The 22,146-nt window shown below is 39.3% G+C and overlaps 1 protein-coding gene across 3 annotated transcripts in view; it reads right to left on the reverse strand.

The window, feature by feature from the left end:
* SNRK (SNF related kinase) overlaps positions 1-22,146 on the reverse strand; it is a 66,761-nt gene that overhangs the window by 12,641 nt on the left and 31,974 nt on the right. For all 3 annotated transcript variants that reach the window (XM_021934512.2, XM_021934509.2, XM_021934510.2), the window contains one exon: positions 6,505-6,646. In XM_021934512.2, the coding sequence (XP_021790204.1) occupies positions 6,505-6,646 (142 nt within the window). The remainder of the gene's footprint in view (positions 1-6,504; positions 6,647-22,146) is intronic.

The raw sequence follows: 22,146 nt of genomic DNA on the forward strand, positions 1-22,146 counted from the left end.
ATATTCTAAAGATTTTGTGTTGTTCAAGAAGAGAATAAAGAGGTCGGACACACTGGCTCATGCCCGTCATCGCAGCACTTTGGAAGGCTGAGGCGGAGGGATGGCTTGAGTCTAGGACTCTCAGACCAGCCTGGGCAACATATCAGACGCTGTCTGATAAGATTAGGCTTTGTGTCCCCACCCAAATCTAATTTTCAATTATCATCCTTATAATCCCCATAATCCCCACGTGTCAAGGGAGAGACCAGGTGGAGGTAAATGAATCATGGGGGCAGTTTCCCCCATGCTGTTCTCGTGATAGTGATGATGAGCTGATGGTTTTATTAAGTGTTCAGTAGCTTCTCCTGAGTTCCTTTTCTTTCCTGCTGTCTTGTGAAGAAGGCGCCTTGCTTCCCCTTCACTTTCAGCCATGACTCTAAGTTTCCTGAGGCCTCTCCAGCCATGCTGAACTGCAAGTCAATTAAATCTCTTTCCTCTATTAATTACCCAGTCTGGGGAAGTTCTTTATAGCAGTATGAAAATGGACTAATACACCATCTCTACAAAAAAATAAAAAACAAAAAAAAATAGCCAGGTGTGGTGACTTGCACCTGTGGTCCCAGCTACTTGGGAGGATCACTTGAGGCTGAGATTGAGACTGTAGTGAGCCATGATTGCACTGCGGCATTCCAACCTGGGTGACAGGGTGAGACCATTCCCCACCCCTCCCCCCAAAAATAAATAAGAATCAGCTATAGATTTTGTTAAATTAAGTATAAAAACATGAGGCCCCTGAGCATGGTGGCTCATGCCTGTAATCCTAACACTTTGGGAGGCTGAGGCAGGTGGATTGCCTGAGCTCAGGAGTTCGAGACCAGCCTGGGCAAAATGCAAAACCCCGTCAATACTAAAAATACAAAAAATTAGCCAGGTGTGGTGGCAGGTGCCTGTAATCCCAGTTACTCTGGAGGCTGAGGCACGAGAATCACTTGAACCTAGGAGGTGGAGGCTGCAGTGAGCCAAGATTGCATCACTGCACTCCAGCCTGGGCGACAGAGTGAGACTCCATCTCAAAAAAAAAAAAAAAAAAGGTATAAAAACATCTATATTTGGCCGGGCACGATGGCTCACGCCTGTAATCCCAGCACTTTGGGAGGCCAAGGCAGATGGATCACGAGGTCAGGAGATCGAGACCACCCTGGCTAACACGGTGAAACACCGTCTCTACTAACGATACAAAAAATTAGCCAAGCGTGGTGGCGGGCGCCTGTAGTCCCAGCTACTCGGGAGGCTGAGGCAGGAGAATAGCGTGAACCTGGGAGGCGGAGCTTGCAGCGAGCTGAGATCGCACCACTGCACTCCAGTCAGGGCAACGAGTGAGACTCCGTCTCAAAAAAAACCAAAACAAAAACAAAAATAAACAAAAAAATGTGTATCTGTGTTAAAACAGGTAGAAAAATCACTAAAATAACAGACTATAACTTCCTAGCTAATTCAGGGAGAAAGTCAAACAAGGGAAAAAGAAAAACTTTGGCAGGGCATGGTAGCTCATGTCTATAATCCCAGCACTTTGGGAGGCAGAGGCTGGAGGATCTCTGGGGACCAGGAGTTCGAGAACAGCCTGGGCAACATAGTGAGACCCAGTCTCTACAAAAAGTTTAAAAATTAGCCAGGCATGGTGGCAAGCACCTGTAGTCCTAGCTACTCAGGAGGCTGAGGCAGGACAATCACTTGAGCCCAGGAGTTGAAGGCTGCAGTGAGCGATGTATGATTGTACCACTGTATTCCAGCCTGGTCAACAAAGCAAGACCCTAAGAAAAGAAAGAGGGAGGGAGAGAGGGAGGACAGAGAGAGAGAGAGAGCAAGGGAGGGAGAGAGCAAGAGAGAGGATGGAGGGAGGGGAAGGAGGAGAGGAAAGGGAAGAAGGGAGGGAAGGAGAGGGGAGGAAAGGGAGGGCAGAGGGAGGCGGAGGGGAAGGGAGGGAGAGAGGAAGAAAGTGGAGGGAGAGAGGGAAGAAAGAAAGAAAAAGAGAAAGAAGGAAGCAAAAGGGAAAGGTAAGGAATCCTCCATCAACTCCAAAGAAGAATGGGGTAAAAAGAAAAAAAAGGCCGGGCGCGGTGGCTCACGCCTGTAATCCCAGCACTTTGGGAGGCTGAGACGGGTGGATCATGAGGTCAGGAGATCGAGACCATCCTGGCTAACACGGGTGAAACCCTGTTTCTACTAAAAATACAAAAATTAGCCAGGCGCGGTGGCAGGCGCCTGTAGTCCCAGCTACACGGGAGGCTGAGGCAGGAGAATGGCATGAACCTGGGAGGCGGAGCTTGCAGTGAGTGGAGATCGCACCACTGCACTCCCGCCTGGGTGACAGAGCGAGACTCCGTCTCAAAAAAAAAAAAAAAGAAAAGGAAAAAAACAAGTAGGACAAACATAAAACATATAAAAAGATGGCATAAATAGATCTACATCTATCAGTGACTACAATAAATGTAAATGGAATAAACTCTCCATTTAAAACACAAAAATGATCAGATGGGATTAAAGAAAAACTTGGCTCCAGTCTGTTAAAAAAAGATGTATTGAAAACCAGAACAATGGGAAGTTTAAAGTAAGAAAAGAAAGAAAAACTATACAGCACACAAATGGTAACCAACAGAAGACTGGTGTGGCTAAAAACAGACAACACAGACTGACTTTTAAGGCAAAAAAGCAGTACTAAAGAGGGCCATTACCTCATTGATACAAATTGATAGAATGGGAAGATAAGACAGTTTTCAACTTGTTTGCACCTAATAACATTACCTCAAAACAAAGCAAAAACTGACAGAGCTCCAAGAATAAAACATATCCACCATCACAGTGGAAAAATATCTCAGTAACTGATCAACTAGGAGAAAAAAAAAACTCAGAAAGGATGCAAATAATTTTGAACAGCATAATCAAAAAGCTTGATTTTAAGGATTTATACAGAACTCCAAAATTGGAAAATATACACTATTTTCCAGAACAAAAAGATCTTATGCTAGGCCATAAGCAAGCCTCAGCAATTTGAAAAACCAAAAAAACAAAAACAACACTGGTACCATAGAGGCTATTATTCTTGGACCATAACACAATTAAGGTAGAAATCAATAAAAAGCTAATTAGAAAAATGCCATAGATTTGGAAATGTAAAACACCCCTGTAAAAAACTCACACATGAAATAAATCAACACAAACTAGAAAATACTTATTAAAACTGAATAATAGCAAAAGGACTATAAATCAAAACCAGTGGGATGCAGCTAAAATGGTATCAGAAGGCAATTTATAGCCTTAAATTATTACAACAGAAAAGGGAAATTTATGAGCTAAGTATCCGACAACAGAAAAAAAAAGAACAGAATTAGCCTATGGAAGTGAGTGGTATGAAATACTACAGACAAGAGAAAAGAAAATTAAGAAAACATAAAACAAAAATTATAATTGTTAATAAAAGCAAAAGGTAGTTCTTAGAAAAAGACTAATAAAATAACAAACTTCTTGCAAAACTGATCAAGACAAAAAAGCACAATTTATCACTATTGAAATAAAAAAGGACACTATATCAACACTTCTTATAGACTTAAAAAATACAACTAAAAGATACTATAGGCTGGGCATAGTGGCTCAGGCCTGTAATCCCAGTACTTTGGGAGGTCGAGGTGGGTGGATCATGAGGTTAAGAGATCGAGACCATCCTGACCAACATGGTGAAACACTGTCTCTACTAAAAATACAAAAATTAGCTGGGCATGGTGGTGCGCACCTCTAGTCCCAGCTAACTGGGAGGCTGAGACAGGAGAATCGCTTGAACCCAGGAGGTGGAGGCTGCAGTGAGCTGAGACTGTGCCACTGCACTCTAGCCTGGTGACAGTTCTAGACTCCATCTCAAAAAAATAAAAAAGATAAATACTTGCGGTTAATACATTTGAAAAATTAGATAAAACAGACATGTCCCTTAAAAAACACAGCTTAGCAAAACTGATACAGGAAAAAAGTTTAAAAACCTAAATAGTCCCAATAATTTTTTTTTTTTTTTTTGAGACAGGGTCTTATTCTGTCACCCAGACTGGAGTGCAGTGGCGCAATCACAGCTAACTGTGTCCTCGACCTTCTGGGCCCATGCCATCCTCCCACCTCAGCCTCTCCAGTAGCTAGGACCACAGGCATGGGCCACCAGAACTGGCTAATTTTTCTTTTTTTCTTTGTTTGTTTAGTAGAGACAGGGTCTCCCTGTGTTTCGCAGGCTGGTCTTGAACTCCTGGGCACAAATGATCCTTCCGTCTTGGCCTCCCAAAGTGCTGAGATTACAGGCATGAGCCACCATGCCTGGCCCCAATAATAATAATTTTTTTTTTTTTTTGAGACAGAGTCTCGCTCTGTCACCCAGGCTGGAGTGCAGTGGTGCGGTCTGGGCTCACTGCCAGCTCTGCCTCCGGGGTTCACGCCATTCTCCTGCCTCAGCCTCCCGAGTAGCTGGGACTACAGGCACCCGCCACCACGCCTGGCTAATTTTTTGTATTTTTAGTAGAGACGGGGTTTCACCGTGTTAGCCAGGATGGTCTCGATCTCCTGACCTCGTGATCTGCCCGCCTCAGCCTCCCAAAGTGCTGGGATTACAGGCGTGAGCCACTGCGCCCTGCCAATAATAATAATAATAATTTTTTGAGACAGAGTCTTGCTCTGTCACCCAGGCTGGGGTGCAGTGGCATGATCTCAGCTCACTGCAACCACCACCTTCCGGGTTCAAGTGATTCTCCTGCCTCAGCCTTCTGAGTAGCTGGGATTACAGGCGCATGCCACCACACTCAGCTAATTTTTGTATTTTTAGTAGAAACAGGGTTTCACCATGTTGGTCAGGCTGGTCTCGAACTCATGATCTTGTGATCCGCTTGTCTCAGCCTCCCAAAGTGCTGGGATTACAGGTGTGAGCCACTGCACCCAGCCCCAATAAGTATTAAAAATAATTCTTCTAGGAGGGAGACACAGACAGCTACTAGACAGTAGGAACTGTTCTACTTCTTAAGCTAGATAATGGGGTACAGAGGTACTCATTTTACTACATATACACTGTATACTTATTTGAATGATATATATATCAATATAAAAATAAGCTTTTTCAGTAGAAGCTGTGGAAATACTCCTTGAATTATAACATGAATCACAAACATCCAACATGCAGACAACATATGCCCCCAGACAGCTGCCCTGCTTCCTGGGGTAGAGAATAGTTAACAGTAAGGTCATAAAAATAATCATCATCAATATTCATAGTTTCCTACGTGCTAAGGACCGAGCTAAGAGCTTCACACGTATTAATTCATTTAATTTTCACAATAACCCTATATGGTAGTTTCTATCACTCTGACATCATTAGTAAATGGAGAAGTCAATATTTGAATCCAGAGTTTGAATACCTAAGTTCTTTTTTTTTTGAGACGGAGTCTCACTCTGTCACCCAGGCTGGAGTGCAATAGCACAATCTTGGCTCACTGCAAGTTCCACCTCCTGGGTTCACGCCATTCTCCTGCCTCAGCCTCCCAAGTAGCTGGGACTACAGGAGCCTGCCTCCACGCCCAGCTAATTTTTTGTATTTTTAGTAGAGACAGGGTTTCACCATGTTAGCCAGCATGGTCTCGATCTCCTGACCTCGTGATCCACCCGCCTCAGCCTTGAATACCTAAGTTCTTAAACATCCACCTGAGATGGGGTTTCATTTAGAGAAAAAAATTCCTCAAGCAATCAGATTTCCTTCTTACCAGTTGATAGGAGAAACTCAAAACTGTTTCTACAGCAAAGTCCTCTAAGTAGTGGCTATAACCTCAGCTGAGGTTATTAAAAAAATGTCACTTACAATGTCAATGAAATACTGAACTTCCAACAGTTCTATTCCATTACTGTATTTCTCACTACACATTATCATAGTACTATGTACTAATTTAAATTCCAAATAATCGAGTATACTTTTTGTTGCTGGCTTCCCACAGTCGCATAAACCTAAACAGCTTTAGTCAATCGGCAGGAGGCGTGTGTGAAGCAAATTATGAGACATACTATGTAAACCCTCAAATAGTGTGTTGATGGTCTATTCAGGAAAGAAAATGCCCTAACTCTTCTCTGGAACTTAAAACAATTCCAGGTGATCTTGCTTTTTGCTCATGCAGAGAAAGGTAGTTCCCATGGTATTTCTTCACTTCAAGTGAAATAACCGCCACTCCTGAAGGCTGAAGAGGCATGTAATAGATTTCTTGAATAAGAAATAGATGAATACATTTTGTACTCTAATATTAAATTTCAGATCATATTCAGGGGTTAACCACCACCCCCCACCCCCACCAAACACTCTTAACAACAGTAGAAATACTAAATTCAAAAATTAAAATGAACCCAGCTGCTTGGATGTTTGAAGTCCTCTCACATTTTCTTGACATGTTAATGGAATTAAAACTTCTGGTTTTAATCTGAGTCCTTAAGGTTTCCACATACTTTTTTTTTTTTACTTACTCTTTACACTCTTTAGACACATGGGATGGTACTGTATATTTGCAATCCATGATCATTGTCAGTGTTTCACTGTCATTGGCTTCTTGAAAGGGTGGCTGCCCACACACCAACATGAAAAGGATCACTCCCAGACTCCAAATATCTATAAATCAAAGACATACTTTTAAATACTGGACTAATTAGAAAACCAAAAACATTAAGAGTAAAAGTGGGCTAACAATATTATTTTATCTTGAGCAGTCAAAAGCATTTATATCTCAAAGTACAAACATCCATGAAGGAAAAGAAGCCCCAACAGGGCAGGGAAGGTGTCTGTCTTCTTCACTGTTTTTATAGTAAGTGCTAGTAAACAGTGAACGGTCAATGAATGTTCAATGAAGAGATAAACTAATGTCTTTGTTAATATAGCAATAACATCAACTGGAAAGTATCTATCCAGGTGCCCAAGCCAACAGACAACACACTGCTGTTTCTCCCATTAGAATATATACCAGAAATAAAACTAATATATTAATACTCTGAGATCTGAAAAGAATTTTGCCTAAGGTCACAATTATCTCAAGTTGTTCTTTACCTCAATGCTAGTGAAGTAACCAGGTGAAGTAACTCATGTCATTTTATAGGCAAGAAAATTAAAGCTCAAGGAGGAAAGAAACATGGCCATCAATATAGTCAATCAGGAAAAAGACTGGTTATGTATTACTCCAGAGGATGAAACTAGGACCAAAGGTGTAAGTAACCAAGAGGCACACTTCAGCTTAAAAATGGGGAACTACTCAATGGAGCCGTTACAATACCAGAAAAGGCAGTGAGTTATCCATCACTAAAAGTATTCCAGCAAAGACAGGAGAAACATCTGTCTAAAATTCTGCATAAGGCATTTCTGCACCAATGGTAAGGCTGGACTACCTGACATCTAAGGACCTCTCAACTCTAGCATTAGACTAACTCTGACAGTAAGAAACAACTCCTTACCTCTTTCATCATTAAATAAAAAGCAAATCCATCAATCATATGGGAAAATGATCTTTTGTTCAGATGAAAAAAAATTTTTAAGATGAAAAGGACTTAGGAAAGGGATCACAAATCATTCATTCATTCCAGAAACTAAAGAACAGACATGATAATATAAACATTCACATAATTAGAAACCAATTCAAGAAGTATTCTAGACCACAAAAGGCTTAAAAGAGAATGGAAGGGCAGACCACACGGCCTTTGTCATCACATCTGTTAACATTCAACTGCTGTTTCCATTTACACTTAAAACACCCAAAATAATGTAGGTTCCATGTTATTTCCCAAGATAATTAAAACTTAATAAAATATCTTTTCCTTGGTTCAAACTAAACAAAGACTGGCCACAAAGGCAGAAACCCAAAGTTACACACAATGTGATTTTTTTATATGTACAATAAATTTTACTAAGGATACTCTGATGGAAACTAATGAATCAGATTAAAAAAAACCGACTGAAATTAAACATTTACATAAATGAAGATGAAAGGGACCTGTGGATCATTCAGTCCAAACCCTTGGCTCTGCAGTGTCCCTAAGAGGTCTGACATTGCTTTTTGAATGCATGCATTATCTGTCCCCAGACAGCAAGCTGGCTCAGGAGTCCACTCCACTCACTTTCATTTCTTTGCCTTGACTTTGGAATCCAGAGAGCCATCCCCATTCAAAAATCAAACATATCTTAATAATGGTGACTAGTCACATCTATTCTTTAAATAGCCAGTGAAAACAATCTATAACCCCAGTCCTAGCAGTACCTTAAGATTTTTTTAAAGGACATTTATACAGTTGATGTTTAACTTAAATCCTCCTCTTTGTACCACTTGAACCTGCTATTTTGGGTCACTTGTCCCAACTCCCAAGCCACCACTGTGAACAAGTGGCAATTACAATTATTCTCCCTTTAGTGCAATGTGTCCTTCATTTACAAAAAGTTATGTTCTAGAAATTCACTGTAAAGTAAATCCCACCTTTCCAACTATGTCCATTATACAAGGAGGGTAACCTACCAAGTTTTAAAAAATAATATATACTTGGCTACCCCTCCACAGCAAAAAAGGAGATGATTTTAAATGGCTTACAATGAAAATACACAAACAATAAAAATCCAGGTAGATAAAAACTTTTTCTTCTATTGTTCAAATATTGACAATGTTTAATGTGACTACTTATAATCATACCTAATTACTAATACATATGTATTTGAAATACAATAAATATATATCTTTCCATATAAGTCCTACAAAACATCAACTTTCATAAAATGAGTTTAATTACATTATTTCCTCTACTATCTCATACTATAACTGTGCATAAACCAGTTTGGTTTTTTACCTCTTGTCCATGCCAAACTGGGTATCTGATAGTGCAATTATTCAAAATAACGTTTTAAAAATATAATGAACAATATAAATATCAACCCAACATTCTTATTTGACTGAAGAAAACTTTCTTTTTCTGTTAAAGATTAGCCTCACAAACAACAAGAAGTTCAATTATTTGGAAATTCTCTCTTCAGGATGATTTGTTCAATCACCTTAACACACTCTGCTTGTTATGATGTGACACACAACTAGAAGAATAAAAAAGAAGAAAAGCAACATAAAACCGCAGTTTCCAGTTAAGGCTCAAATAATTTCTAAATATAGACATGCTAAAAGGTTGAAAAACATAGAAATACAATTCTATGTCAAGTAGTTGGCTAAGCTAAATGACATAATTTGAAGCATTTAAACTAGAAAAGAACAGCAGGGTAACTAAGTTTCAGAGAGGGCAAATGACTCTCCCACTGAGACAATGTGATTATTCAAGGGGCCATTTATTCCATATATTTATTTTCCATACTTTTTCTCTTCTTACTTTACTTTTGTCTTTGAATAATTTTACTTTTTCCAAGGGCCAAAGAATAAAAACAGGCCACTAAACAGAGTGCTATGACTTTAACCAAACTATTTTAAAATGTGTTCACAATCTTTAAAATGGGAGTACTAATAGTCATCTACTTTCCTGTAAAGCTGCTGTGGGCATTAAATGAATTAAAACAGAATCCATGCTAAGTATTCAGCACAGAGAAAACATTCAAAGGTGGCTGCTGCTGCCCTGCCCTGCTTCATCTGTGGCAGGCACTGTTCCTGGCATAGCAGACAGAGATGAATGAGAGATGCCCTTGCCCTTACAAGCCTCCTAAGCCACTAAGGATGCTCCAGTGGAAATTAGCGAAACAGATATGGGAAACAGACAGTAGGTAAGTTCAAGGAGGCACAAAGCCAATATGGTTTGAGATGAGAGGGAGAAGAAACAGGGAAAGCTTCTTATTCTTACTAATTGAGGTTTCTTTAAAAAAGGTGATGATTCAGGAGCTTGGGTCCCCAGAATTAGACATCTGGTATTATAGGACTAAGGATGGCATCAACAAAAATTATCCACCATATTCCTCCACAAATGGGGGTGGGAAGTGGTATCTGTCTTAATATAACATTCATTTTAAGCCGGGAACAGTGATGCATGCCTACAGTCCCAGCTAGTAGGGAGACTGAGGTGGGAGGACCACTTAATTTGAGGCCACAGTGTGCTAAACCACATCTGTGAATAGCCACTGTGCTCTAGCCTGGGCAACATAGCCAGACCCCATCTCTTAAGAAAAAAGAAAAACCGTTCATTTTAGAGAATATTTTAGGTTATCTTTTTCCGTAAGAAAAAAAAAAAAACATGTTAACAAAACTACAAACTCCTAAGGTATAGACCACAGCCTCAGCTTGAGATCCTAAGACTGCAAGGGATCACTGAAACCGTAAATGGGGGATGGGGGTGTAAGGGAGCAAAATGTACAGGGGACCTTACGCTATAATCATTTCCAAAAAATGTTAATCGAATTGTCTATTCACATTAAAGATCCACGGGTTACCAAACATCAACCATCTGAATCAAATTTCATATAGATACGACTATCTGAAGTGTATGTTTTTATTTCAGACCCAGCTATACGTGCTTGGTTAATAAAAATGAAAAAAAGGAAATATTTAATAAATGTAATCGGCTTGGTTAAAAAACAAAACCCCAACTCGTGGAACTATAGGAAGGAGTGAAGAGATAATGAAGTTTTTGATAATATAAAGGGTGGGAGTTACAAGTTTCCCCTTACTGGCTGCCTTCGAGCTAGCTGGAAATGAGGTCACAGAAAGGAGCACTGAAGTCTCATCTGGCTAACACTCAGCAGGTCTATATATAATAATATAACTGAATTATGCTATTTCTAGGGTTGGGGTAGAGTTTAAGATCAAAATGAAAACAAAGCCGGGCGCGGTGGCTCAAGCCTGTAATCCCAGCACTTTGGGAGGCCGAGACGGGCGGATCACGAGGTCAGGAGATCGAGACCATCCTGGCTAACCCGGTGAAACTCCGTCTCTACTAAAAAGTACAAAAAACCAGCCGGGCGAGGTGGCGGGCGCCTGTAGTCTCAGCTACTCCGGAGGCTGAGGCAGGAGAATGGCGTGAACCCGGGAGGCGGAGCTTGCAGTGAGCTGAGATCTGGCCACTGCACTCCAGCCTGGGTGACAGAGCTAGACTCCGTCTCAAAAAAAAAAATAAAATAAAAATAAACAAAATGAAAACAAAACAGAGTAAAAGAACATGCTAATCATTCATCTGAGGAAAAGCAAATGCCAACAGCGTGGGGAGGGGACTTCAGGACTACTGAGAGGTTTCCTAAAAAGTCAGTTCTAAAGTGAATTATCTATACAACAAAAGAGGAGGATTAGAAAATAATAAAAATGGGAAGACCAGAAGAAGAGTTTTAGGTAGAAACCTCTATTTTTTCCTTTTAATAGCTTTCTTTTATCAGTATAGCCATAAATCATGAAAGAAGCAATAGAAGTAGAATGTTCTGAAACCACAGCAGATAAAATGGGGCACCTTTTACAAGACCACTTAACAGCTGCCAGGATTTATGCAATCACTTTTCAGTTCCAAGTACGGTCACAAGCCACTGACATAAGACCTAACACTAATGTAGAAGGCAATGCTTTCTTAGAATAGCAAGTATTGTTTCAGAAGTGTGTAGGTCCCAGGAGTTCTATAATAAAACCTAGGACCTTTGTTTTCTGTACAACACTCAGACACCTAATTGCCCACGTTTATCCATCTGAGTTCCTATTTACACAGAAGAACTACATGTCTGCATTCAAAATTATGTAGAGCTTTGGTTACTAATGATTATTTCTTGTTCCAAAAAGATCAGTGGTTAGTTTTAAGGAACATGACTAGAAAGCATTCCGAAAGTAGAAAACGGTCAGGTCATTTGAACAGCATAAGAAAGAAACAGAAGAGGAATGAAGAACTTGCACAAGTTTTTTAGATCTGTTTTCTGATATGTCTAGTATTCCTAGTTTTATCAATACTTTAGTTAGAAGCAAGGTTTTATTATTTAACAGGGAAATGGTTTTTTTCCCCCCCCTAAAAAGAATGAATGCCATCATCTGATACCTACTTTAAAACACTCCTTTCCCTGACCTTAATTCATCTAAATGTCCCTTGGGGACTTCAAAAATCAATGCTGCTAAAACTAAGCTTATCATTTTTTCCCCCAAGTTTATTTCTCCCCATCTACCCTGGTCGGTACAATGTAAACTTAGGAGACATTCCAGACTCCCTACTCTGAGGGTCCTCTGACTTCCAGATCAAGGAGGCACTGCCAATTCTATCACGTGCTTAAAATCCTCCAATGATCTTCATCTTCCCCAAGGTATTCCCACACTGTCCTCCAACTTAGAAACCTGGGCTACCTAACAATTTCAGCATCATCACAATGGGCTGTGATAACAGATATTCTATTTCCCTCCATTACTTGGAGCTCCGTGAGTGCAGAATAGGGCCTTCTGTTGAGCAGGCACTAGTCTACACTCAGCTAGGGCCTGCTCAACAGAAGTTTGCTGAATGAAAACTTGAAATTAAAGAGTTCTGCAAATATTCTGGGGCCCCGTCAAAAGGCCGCTGATTCAGAGTTTTAGGGTACAGAGGAAGGTGGTGGTTATTCCCAATCCTACACACAGACACACAAAGGAAAAAAAAAAGGTAAGAGGAAAAGGAGACTAAGAAGTGCTCAGAGCAGACTGTGGTGGGATAAATCAATGAAGATAAGCTGCAGTTTATTTCAGTCACCTGTTTAAGGCCCTGTGAAAACTTGTTTTTTCAAGTAAAACAGAAAAAGTTCAAGAAGTCAAAGTGTTATCAATCACATATTGTGGGAATGCACACATTCACACAAATCCAAACCAGACAAGGAGCAGACACCCTACCAACTCAGCATTCCTTGATAAAATCATTTTACAAACCTGCTACTGGTACCACTCAGGAACAATACTTTACAAATGAAAATGGAAAGATAAGACGGCGAAAACATCATACTTGGGCGATTTCTTTCAGTGTGCCCTAATGAAAACAGCATGCTTGGCCTAAAGCTTCAGAGAGACCTGGTTCAAATCCTCTGATGGCTGCTTAGCTGAGTTTCAATATGGATACTCATCCAAGGGGGGACCATTGGAGAACTGCTTCACCAGGGATACAGAGTGACTTTTTAAATTTACTTTCAAGCAGTGATTTCACATTTCAAATTTCCCACAAGATTATGACAAATGCAATGCAATTCTAGGCGTGTATGCCTAACTTTAAACTAGAAAGAAGAAACATTTTAATTTAGTACCACATCTAAAAATGTCCAATTCTATTTGTCTAGTCAGTCAAATGCAACTAGATTAGAGACCTATATGAATTCGCATTTTATACATTTGGAGTGTCCACCAACTAAATGTTTTAGTTTGATAGCTAGTGGAGTATTTTGATGTTTTCTTAAGTTGATGTTAAAAACAGTCTTTTGTGTGAGGCCGAGGTGTGCTAACATAAGACGAATATACAAGCTATTAAAACACCAGTTGATAAAAATCACCTGCTGCAAATGGCAGGCTAAGAAAATGGGTTCTCTTTCAAAAAGCAAAAAAAGTTTAATGAAACAAAGCTTTCTGGGCACTGGGGATAAAAGTCAAGCAAGGTATGTCCTTTAACAGAAGATACATTATGCAGGTTTCTCTAGAATGTTTAAGCTTGCCAGGAAACTAACTTCCTCATTTGAGAATAAAGAGAAATGAACTTTAAATAGCAAGTTTAATATAACAAATTTCAAAATTCAAAATATTAGCTCTTGAAATGTTTGTTTTGGCTAGTTCTCCAGGCATAATACCTAAATGAGACGTGTGGTTTTAAAATGTACGCAACTTACTTTCCTGTATTTAAAAAAATCAGTATATCTTTCTAGGAATTACAATAAATACACAACCTGGTTGGTTCCATGTAGGATTATAACTTTCAGATTTTCCTTCATATTAAAATTTTAGAAAAGTTCTCTCAAATATAACCACACATTTCTTGTTTTTCAAATTAACACTACTTTTTTCAGATTAGGAAAGTAGTGCATATTTAACGCCAGTAAGATTTATTAGCAGCCTGTGGGAGGGCCCCCTACTCACCAACACCATAGATAATCCTTACTATTAGCCTATTAGGTAAAATTATAAAGATCTGTTTTAATGTATACTGACCTGATTATTTTTCCCCTAATTTCTTTAAGGTATAATTTATATACAACAAAATTCGCCATTTTTAGGGTGCATTTCTCCAAGTTCTCACAAATGCAGTCACGTAACAAATACCACAATCAAGATACAGAGCAGCTGTATTACCCCAAAATTTCCTTTGTACCTCTTTGTAGTCAACCCTTCCCCAAGCCCAGTCCCTGACAACCACAGCTATTGTGTGTCCTTGCAAGTTTTGCCTAGAAATGGAGTCACAGAGTATGTAGTCTCTGCCGTCTGGTTTTTCCCAATAATGCATTTGAGATTCACTCATGTTGTTGTACACATCAATAGGTCACCATTTTTCATGGCTGAGTAGTATTCCATTGTGTAAATGTTCCACAATTTATTTCAGTTTGGGACAGTAATGAATAAAGCCACAAAAAAAGTATGTACAGGCTTTTGTATAAACATAAATTCTCATTTATCTTGGGTAAATACCTAGGAGTGAGTTTGCTGGGCCACTGCTGGGTAAGTGTATGTTCATCTTTCTAAGAAACTGCCAAATGATTTTTCTAACTGGTTATACAATTTTACATTCCCACTAGAAATGTACGAGCGTTTCAAATGCTCCATTCACACCCTTGCCAGCTCTTGGTATTGTCAGTTTAAAAAATTTTAGCTATTCTAACAGGTGTGGTTTTAACTTGCATTTCCCTAATGACTAATGGTGTGGAACATCTGCATGTGCTTATCTGCCATATTATGTCTTTTTTGGTTAATTATTCATAATTTTTCTTTTTTGGATCATGCTCTTGGTACTGTACAGAATATCTTTGCCTAAGCTAAGGTTGCAAAGATCCCCTATGTTTTCTTCTAGAAGTTTTTTCTTCTAGAAGTTTTATAGTTTTCCATTTTACATTTACATCTATGACACAGATTGAGTTTTTACAAATGGCGCGAGGTACTGATCAAGGTTCATTTTATTTCATATGGATATCAAACTGTTGCCACAGCATTGCTGGAAAAAAGGCTCTTTCTCCATTGAATTGCTTTAGCACCTTTGTTGAAAATCAACTGGCCACGTATGTGTAGGTTTATTTATGGACTTTCTATTCTATTTCACAGATCTACCAGTCTACCCTTTGCCAATACAGTCTTTATCATTGTAGCTTTTCTACTAAGTCCTGAATAATTATTTGCAGTGTTAAACTTTTTCTTCTTTTACTGGCTAGTTATATCACTTCTTTAATAAATTCTCTTTTCATTTGTCTATAGGGGAGTTTGTCATTGATATGTAAGAACTCTTTCTACATTAAGAATACTATTTCCTATATTACAAATATTTCCCCAACTTGTTTGCATTATAATTTTGTTTCAAATAATACGTGTACTACATCCATCAACTGCAATCAAAGCTATTACCCTATTCCTTATGCCTCTTGCTTAGAAAGGCCAAGATAGTATGAATATTCGCTTTTTTTCTTAATTACTCATATACAAATCCTTAATTCACCTGGAATTTACTTTGATATAGACATACATAGAAATCAATCATTTCTTCTCCAAATGTTGAATTTTTCCAGTCAATTTATTAATTCTTCCTTTTATGTTGTCTAATAATGGAGGAATTTAAAATGATTAGACCCTGTTCTTTTTTCTGCATCATTCAGAATGACCAGCTGAAGAACCATGCTAGGATACAGTGGTGCCCATGGGGGCATCAGTCTGTATGCCAAAAAGCCACAAAGCAGACACTGATATGTATATTCAAAAAATGTGTGGCAGCACTATTTGCCAGGCACTGTGCTAGGTGCTGAGATATAATCATAATGAAACCTAAAAGGTTGGCAATGAAGGGACCTAGGTGAGACAGCACCACTGCACTTTGTGTCCCGGGACTTGCCAAAATTCACCTGTGTTCATTCACTCACACAGAAAGTAACAACCACCTGGCTTTAAAAGATGCCTCCATCTTGTCTTCCATCAAAGATTCTCCTTTTAGAGCTGCTTCCATGGTAAGTAGGTGCCTCGCCTTACCTCCAGAGGTGCCCAAAAGCACTGTTAAACACTTGGGCTTCAGGTGGCAAGGAGAGGCGCACACCATGTTTTTTAAGTTTTCGACGATGATTTCATGATTCTTTCTCATCTTGCTGCTATCAGTCAGGGCACCTGACTTTAGGAAGTCCCTGTTACCTATCAGCTGACAGCTGGAAATACAAATTTACTGAACTTGCTAGAATTATACGTAAAATTAACTAAATAAGGGTCTGAGTGAGACCCTGAATGATAGCTACCAGCAAAATACATGAGCTTTGTACATGGACTTAGGACAGTCCATTTCATCTACCAGGAGTCTTTATCTGCTTGCTTCCTAGTGCTCTGCTGGGTTTAGGACAACTCAAAAACTGGTAAGTGATCAATAGGCAGTCCTCTAATTGGTAAGATTCACGGATAGCCAAGGATTTTGAAGACTGTTTATCTTACATAAAGTAACATAAAAACAATTTTGGAAAGCCTCCTTACCATATGAAAAGCTGCCCCCTTTATTCTCCTGACAACAGCTGGAGGAGTCAAAGGTTACAAAGTCAGGGAACACTCAAGTTCTCTCTATTCTTGCCTCTACTAATTAATAAATTCATTTTGATACTGAAGCTAGACGGTAAATCCAAGAAATTCTTATCAAGTTGTTTACTGATATTGATAATACAGCCTTGCATGGGATAGAGGGCAAGGTACCTCACAAACTGATAACTGAGTACAAAACTAGAACTAATCTAAAACCAAGGGAATCTTCTGTCTCCAGGTGGAACATAATGGGTTTCAGCCAAGTGAAGGTTCTGCTATAACTATAAAAAAAAAAAAAAAAAAGCCTTGTGAAAAGCTTTGGGAGTAACAGGAATACACGAGCTGAAATTTGATGTCATAAGAGCCCTTTCTAGACCTTAAGCAAAAATCCATAAGAATCTTAAAAGTGTGACTTCGGGAGTTTCAATGGATCACAAATGTTCCTAAAAATGATTAAACCTAATCAACGTATATTACACACAAATTATCAGGTTTTTTTGGTAGAGTATCTTATTAAAACTCTGAAAGTAGGTAAATTTGGGGGAAAAAAAAAAACCCCAGCCACTCTGATACAAGAATACAAGCTTGGTGTTGACTAACATTTAATACCTCTCATTGTAAATCAACTGATGGGTGTTCTAGTGTATACATTAGTATATACACGAAACACTTTGTTAAGCCAGTTTCGGTCCTCTAGACACTAATCACTACTTAATACAAAGCTGAGACTCACAACCTGGAACATGGTGATGAATCAGTGACACCATCTCAGGGGCATCCTTCCCTCTACTGGAGCTCTCAATCCATGTTAAGTCTCTTTTAAACGCTTAACAAGGGCCTCCAAATGTCAGTGGAGAGTTGCTACATACAAACTCTGTTATACAAAATGGGTTTTTAAGAAAACCATATAAAATATACCAAACATCTACAAGTCTATTTGACTTTAGGAAATAAAAAGAATACTGTACCCAATGACTTGATGTTTCCTTTGGAAACAGATCCATTTATAACCTTACCTCCAATTTTCCGTTACAATCTCCTACTCAAGTCATATCTATGAAATTTAAAACACACTAGGGAAAATGGGAGATCAAGTAGATAAAACAACAATGAACGAGTCACGTATTCAAAGGCACAAAAATAAGAACACTATTTTACACGTGTATTTTATGTTCCAAAGCTTATTTCAAAACTGTTTGTGTTCATCCAAACAGTTGTGGGTCCACTTTTTACTCAACCTCATAAGCTTGCAAGATCAGATCCAGAAAGGGCTTCACAGTGTTCAACAAACACCTCTGAAACTAACCCAAAATGTATGTTTGTATCTCTCTAAAGACAGGAACCACAGCTTTCACTGGGTCCTCTAAGAGTCTAGGACTCATTAAATATATACAAGGCAAAGAAAAGGAATTATGACATGAGCAAAGAAATCAGGAAGAGCCACAGAGGGTGACCACAATTAATGTAATCTTCATTTCCTTGGTTCATCTCTGTAACATTTATTAATTTAAATAAACATTAAGAGCTTGTCATGTTTGCCAGGTGATAGGACACTGATAAAATATAAACAAACACACAGTCCCCTCTCTCAAGGACTTGACTATTGAGCAAGGGGGACAAGTGAGCCATCTGGAGTGAGGCAGGCTTGGCACTGCCCCATCCAATTCCAAAGAGAAAGGGCAATCAGGGCATGTGTTCTCCTAACTTCATCATCCTCCTTTTTTAGCCATCCACAGCCCCTCTTTTATTTTTACCCAGCAAAATAGTATGCCTACTCTGTGCCTGGCTGCATCCCAGGTGCCAAGATTTAGATATATCTATGAAGAGAGTCTCACTCTAAAAGGTATTGTTTTCCTACTCACCAGACACAGTATCACAAAGGCTGAGAACCTATAATTTTTTTCTTGGGTTTCAAAGTTTAAAATCTAAATTAAAATTTAAAAAATATTAAATTAGACACTGTTTACACTACACTAGAAATAATTTCTTATTACGACTCTATGTAAGGCTAATAGATCAACCTGATGACCACACATACAACTTCCTAACATGCTGGGACAGGGATTCCCCAGGAACTGAGACCAGTCACTAACCGGTCCCACCTGGCCCCTCTCAGTAAGCACAAGAGAGTGATCAAGCATAGCAGCCTGTGTGTAAACAAACAAACCAATTCTTTTTTTTTTTTGAGACAGAGTCTCGCCTTGTCGCCCAGGCTGGAGTGCAGTGGCATGATCTCAGTCCACTGCAACCTCTACCTCCCAGGTTCAAGCGATTCTCCTGCCTTAGCCTCCTGAGTAGCTGGGAGTACATGCACGTGCCGCCACGCCTGGCTAATTTTTATATTTTTAGTAGAGACAGGGTTTCATCTGGTTGGCCAGGCTGATCTCAAACTCCTGGCTTCATGTGATCCACCTGCCTCAGCCTCCCAACGTGCTGAGATTAAAGGCGTGGAGCCACCGCACCCGGCTCGATTCTTTAGTACATTCTAAAACACTAAAATAACTTTTAGAGTTCAGTCTGTTCAGTAACATGCAATGCGAATAACAGGATTCCAAATTTATTGTGTTAGAAAGTTTGCCCTAACTGCTGATTTTTTGTATTGCAAACTTATCTTTCTTCTTCAACAGGCATACATTTCTTACCTCAAAAAGCTTTTTTTTTAAAAAAAAAAAAAAAAAAAAAAGAAAAGAAAAAAGAAAATTTAGCATTTTCAACTCCCTAAAGGTTTCTCATGTTATGACCTAAGGTAAGTTGATTCAGTTTCCATATGTATTTTTGTACTAAAATAGCTACTGTTTTGAGTGTTTTGAAAAGCCTTTCTGAAGTTCTAAGAAACTAATCTGCTATCAAATAAACACCAAGACTGTCATTTCTTATCTAACATTTTAAAAAAGAAATAAAAATCCCTACTTTAGAAGGTAACTTATTCCCTAAATATAAATAACATTCTGTGGCGTGAACCCGGGAGGTGGAGCTTGCAGTGAGCTGAGATCTGGCCACTGCACTCCAGCCTGGGCGACAGAGCGAGACTCCGTCTCAAAAAAAAAAAAAAAAAAAAAAAAAAATTCTGAAAATTAAATACAACTAAAAACAACATGTGAGAAAAACACAAGAGCAAAGATCCCGGGCCTGCCCTTCCTCTCCATTTTCCCACGGCAGCCAACATTTCAGAAATTCCCGAGGACAAATTTCCAAAGGCGACAAGGGTATCTCGGATACACTTCCTCCCACATTGAGAAAGAGGCAGGAAAGGAAAATGAGGCCAGGGTCTAATGTTAAGTGTCCCTCTGGGACCACAGCAGCAACACCATAGAAACATAAAGCATCCTGTGATTTTTCCCAAAGCAGCAGCACTGAGACAGTGACATCTGATGGACTGAGGGCTAATTTTGTGTCTGGCATTATGCTAAGTACTTTACTTATATTCATTCTTTTAATCGCCTCAACAATCCTAAAGGCAGGAACTACGAACCCCATTTCACAAATGGAGGTAACAGAGCGCAGAGATGCAAGTCAAGTGGGGAAAGAGAACAGGCAGGGCTGGGGTCCTACACCTCTGGAGAAGCTGAGGCCTCGCTGAGGGGTGACATGTAGGCAAGAAAATCAGGGGCAAGAGTGGCTAGGCAGCAGAGGGAGATGGATGGCCCTGAGGGAGGACCAGGCTTGGAGTGTGCCTAACAGCAAGGAGGCAGCGTGGCTGGAGCTGAGGGAGCAACTGGGAAGGTAGTGAGAGGGAAGTCTGGGAAGAAATGGAGATGCCAATCTTTTGGGCTGTTGGCCACAGTGAGGATGATGGCTTTGATTCAGACTGAAATGGAAGGTCTCTAAATAGTTTTCAGCAGAGAAATAACATGATCCAACTTGAATTGTACAAAGAAAGGGTAAACATTGTTTTCCTTATGAGTAGGGGTTACCTGAAACTGCCACCTTAGTCTGCTGACCCAAGGAATTCTCTCCTTACAGCTGCTCCCCACTGCAATTCCCGACACACTCTTGCCCAAAGCCCCAGATCTTCCTCTCAACTGGAACTTTCCACATCAGAGAACTGTGGTAGAGAAACAAAGGAAAGAAAACCTGCCCCTAAAATCCCTCCTTTCTCTTGTCTTTCTAAAATACACACACTTATGCCAGTCAGCCCCATTAGGAAGCTCAAACTACCCAGATTCAGCGCATGAGTTCTGCTTTGAAATTTATATAAATATTAACTTTTCGTTTTTGTTCCTGTTCCTGTACTAGAACTTACAATTATCAATTGTGCACAACTTTGTCATTTTACACAGGATTTTAGAGGAAGGGGGTGGGCACTAAGGACCCTTTTAAAACAAACAAAATGAAAAAATCCCTTTCTAGTTAAAAGCACTAAGAGCCCTTAGAAAACTGCAAAGGTACTATGAACCCAAGAAAATGAGTTGGAATGAGGCGGTGTGGTAATCTGACTTGCAGAGGACCAGGGGCACTAATCAGAAGCTCCAGGGAATGGCAGTGGAAAGGAAGCAGGCAGGACAGTCTCTGGGCTCCTCAGGGAAGAGGAAAGGACAAGCAATCAATGCAGAGGAGTTTCCAAAGCGGGTGTGTGGGGGAAGGTCTAGCTTGAAGTTTCACATCAGAAAAAATTTCCAAGGGGTTTAAAATGTGGTTTTCACTTATCCCTAAATGAGCAGACAGTGGTTAAAAATGGGAGGCAGGGAAGAAGAAAAAAAATTAAGCTCCAATTATGAACGTCAAAAAAGAAATATTCCCTTTTACTCTTTAAACTTAAGTTAAAAACAATTTTTAAAGAACATCAGAATTTAAAATATTGAAAATATCTTTTTCCACTAATATCTAAAAATATTTGATTCTATAGGTTAAAATCAGCAGTAGGCAAGGCTGGATGCATATTAGAATTGCATGGAAGCTTCCGAATGTGAGCCTAAGCCACGTAAATCTGAATCATAATCTCTGGGGGTGGGGCCCATAGGTATTTTTGAAAAATCTCCCCCAGGTGAAACTGACAGATGGTGACCACTGAGAGCCACCAGTTTAAATCTTACCCTACCACTAAAGTAGAATAAATTATACATTTGTATTAACATATATTTTGTTTGATCTGAGCCTTATAACACAGTGAGAACAATAAGTACCACAGCTAAAAATCAGTGGAGAAAATAAAAAACACATAAATTATTTCTATCATATTTTTCAGTCTGCTCAAATACTTTTATATGACTGAAAAACCCACCTATATGGTACCTATAGACTACTTCCCATAAACGTCTCATGCTCAAGAATCTTTACTAATTCTAAATACTTTTTATTTACAGAGGGTTTATGCCAGATCCATTTTTAATTGTGATTTCAGAAATATCTGTTTCTTACAGGCATGTGAAATTTCAGGCAGCTTAGGAAAAGATTTTCATTTTTTCCTTCTGGTTTTATATGACAAGTGATAACATTACAGATGCATAAAGTATCTTTCAGAGTATGTAACATTTCACTTGGCAGCTGGGTTATG

Source organism: Papio anubis, chromosome 2 (assembly GCF_008728515.1).
Source record: "Papio anubis isolate 15944 chromosome 2, Panubis1.0, whole genome shotgun sequence".
In the NCBI taxonomy this organism is placed as follows: Eukaryota; Metazoa; Chordata; class Mammalia; order Primates; family Cercopithecidae; genus Papio; species Papio anubis.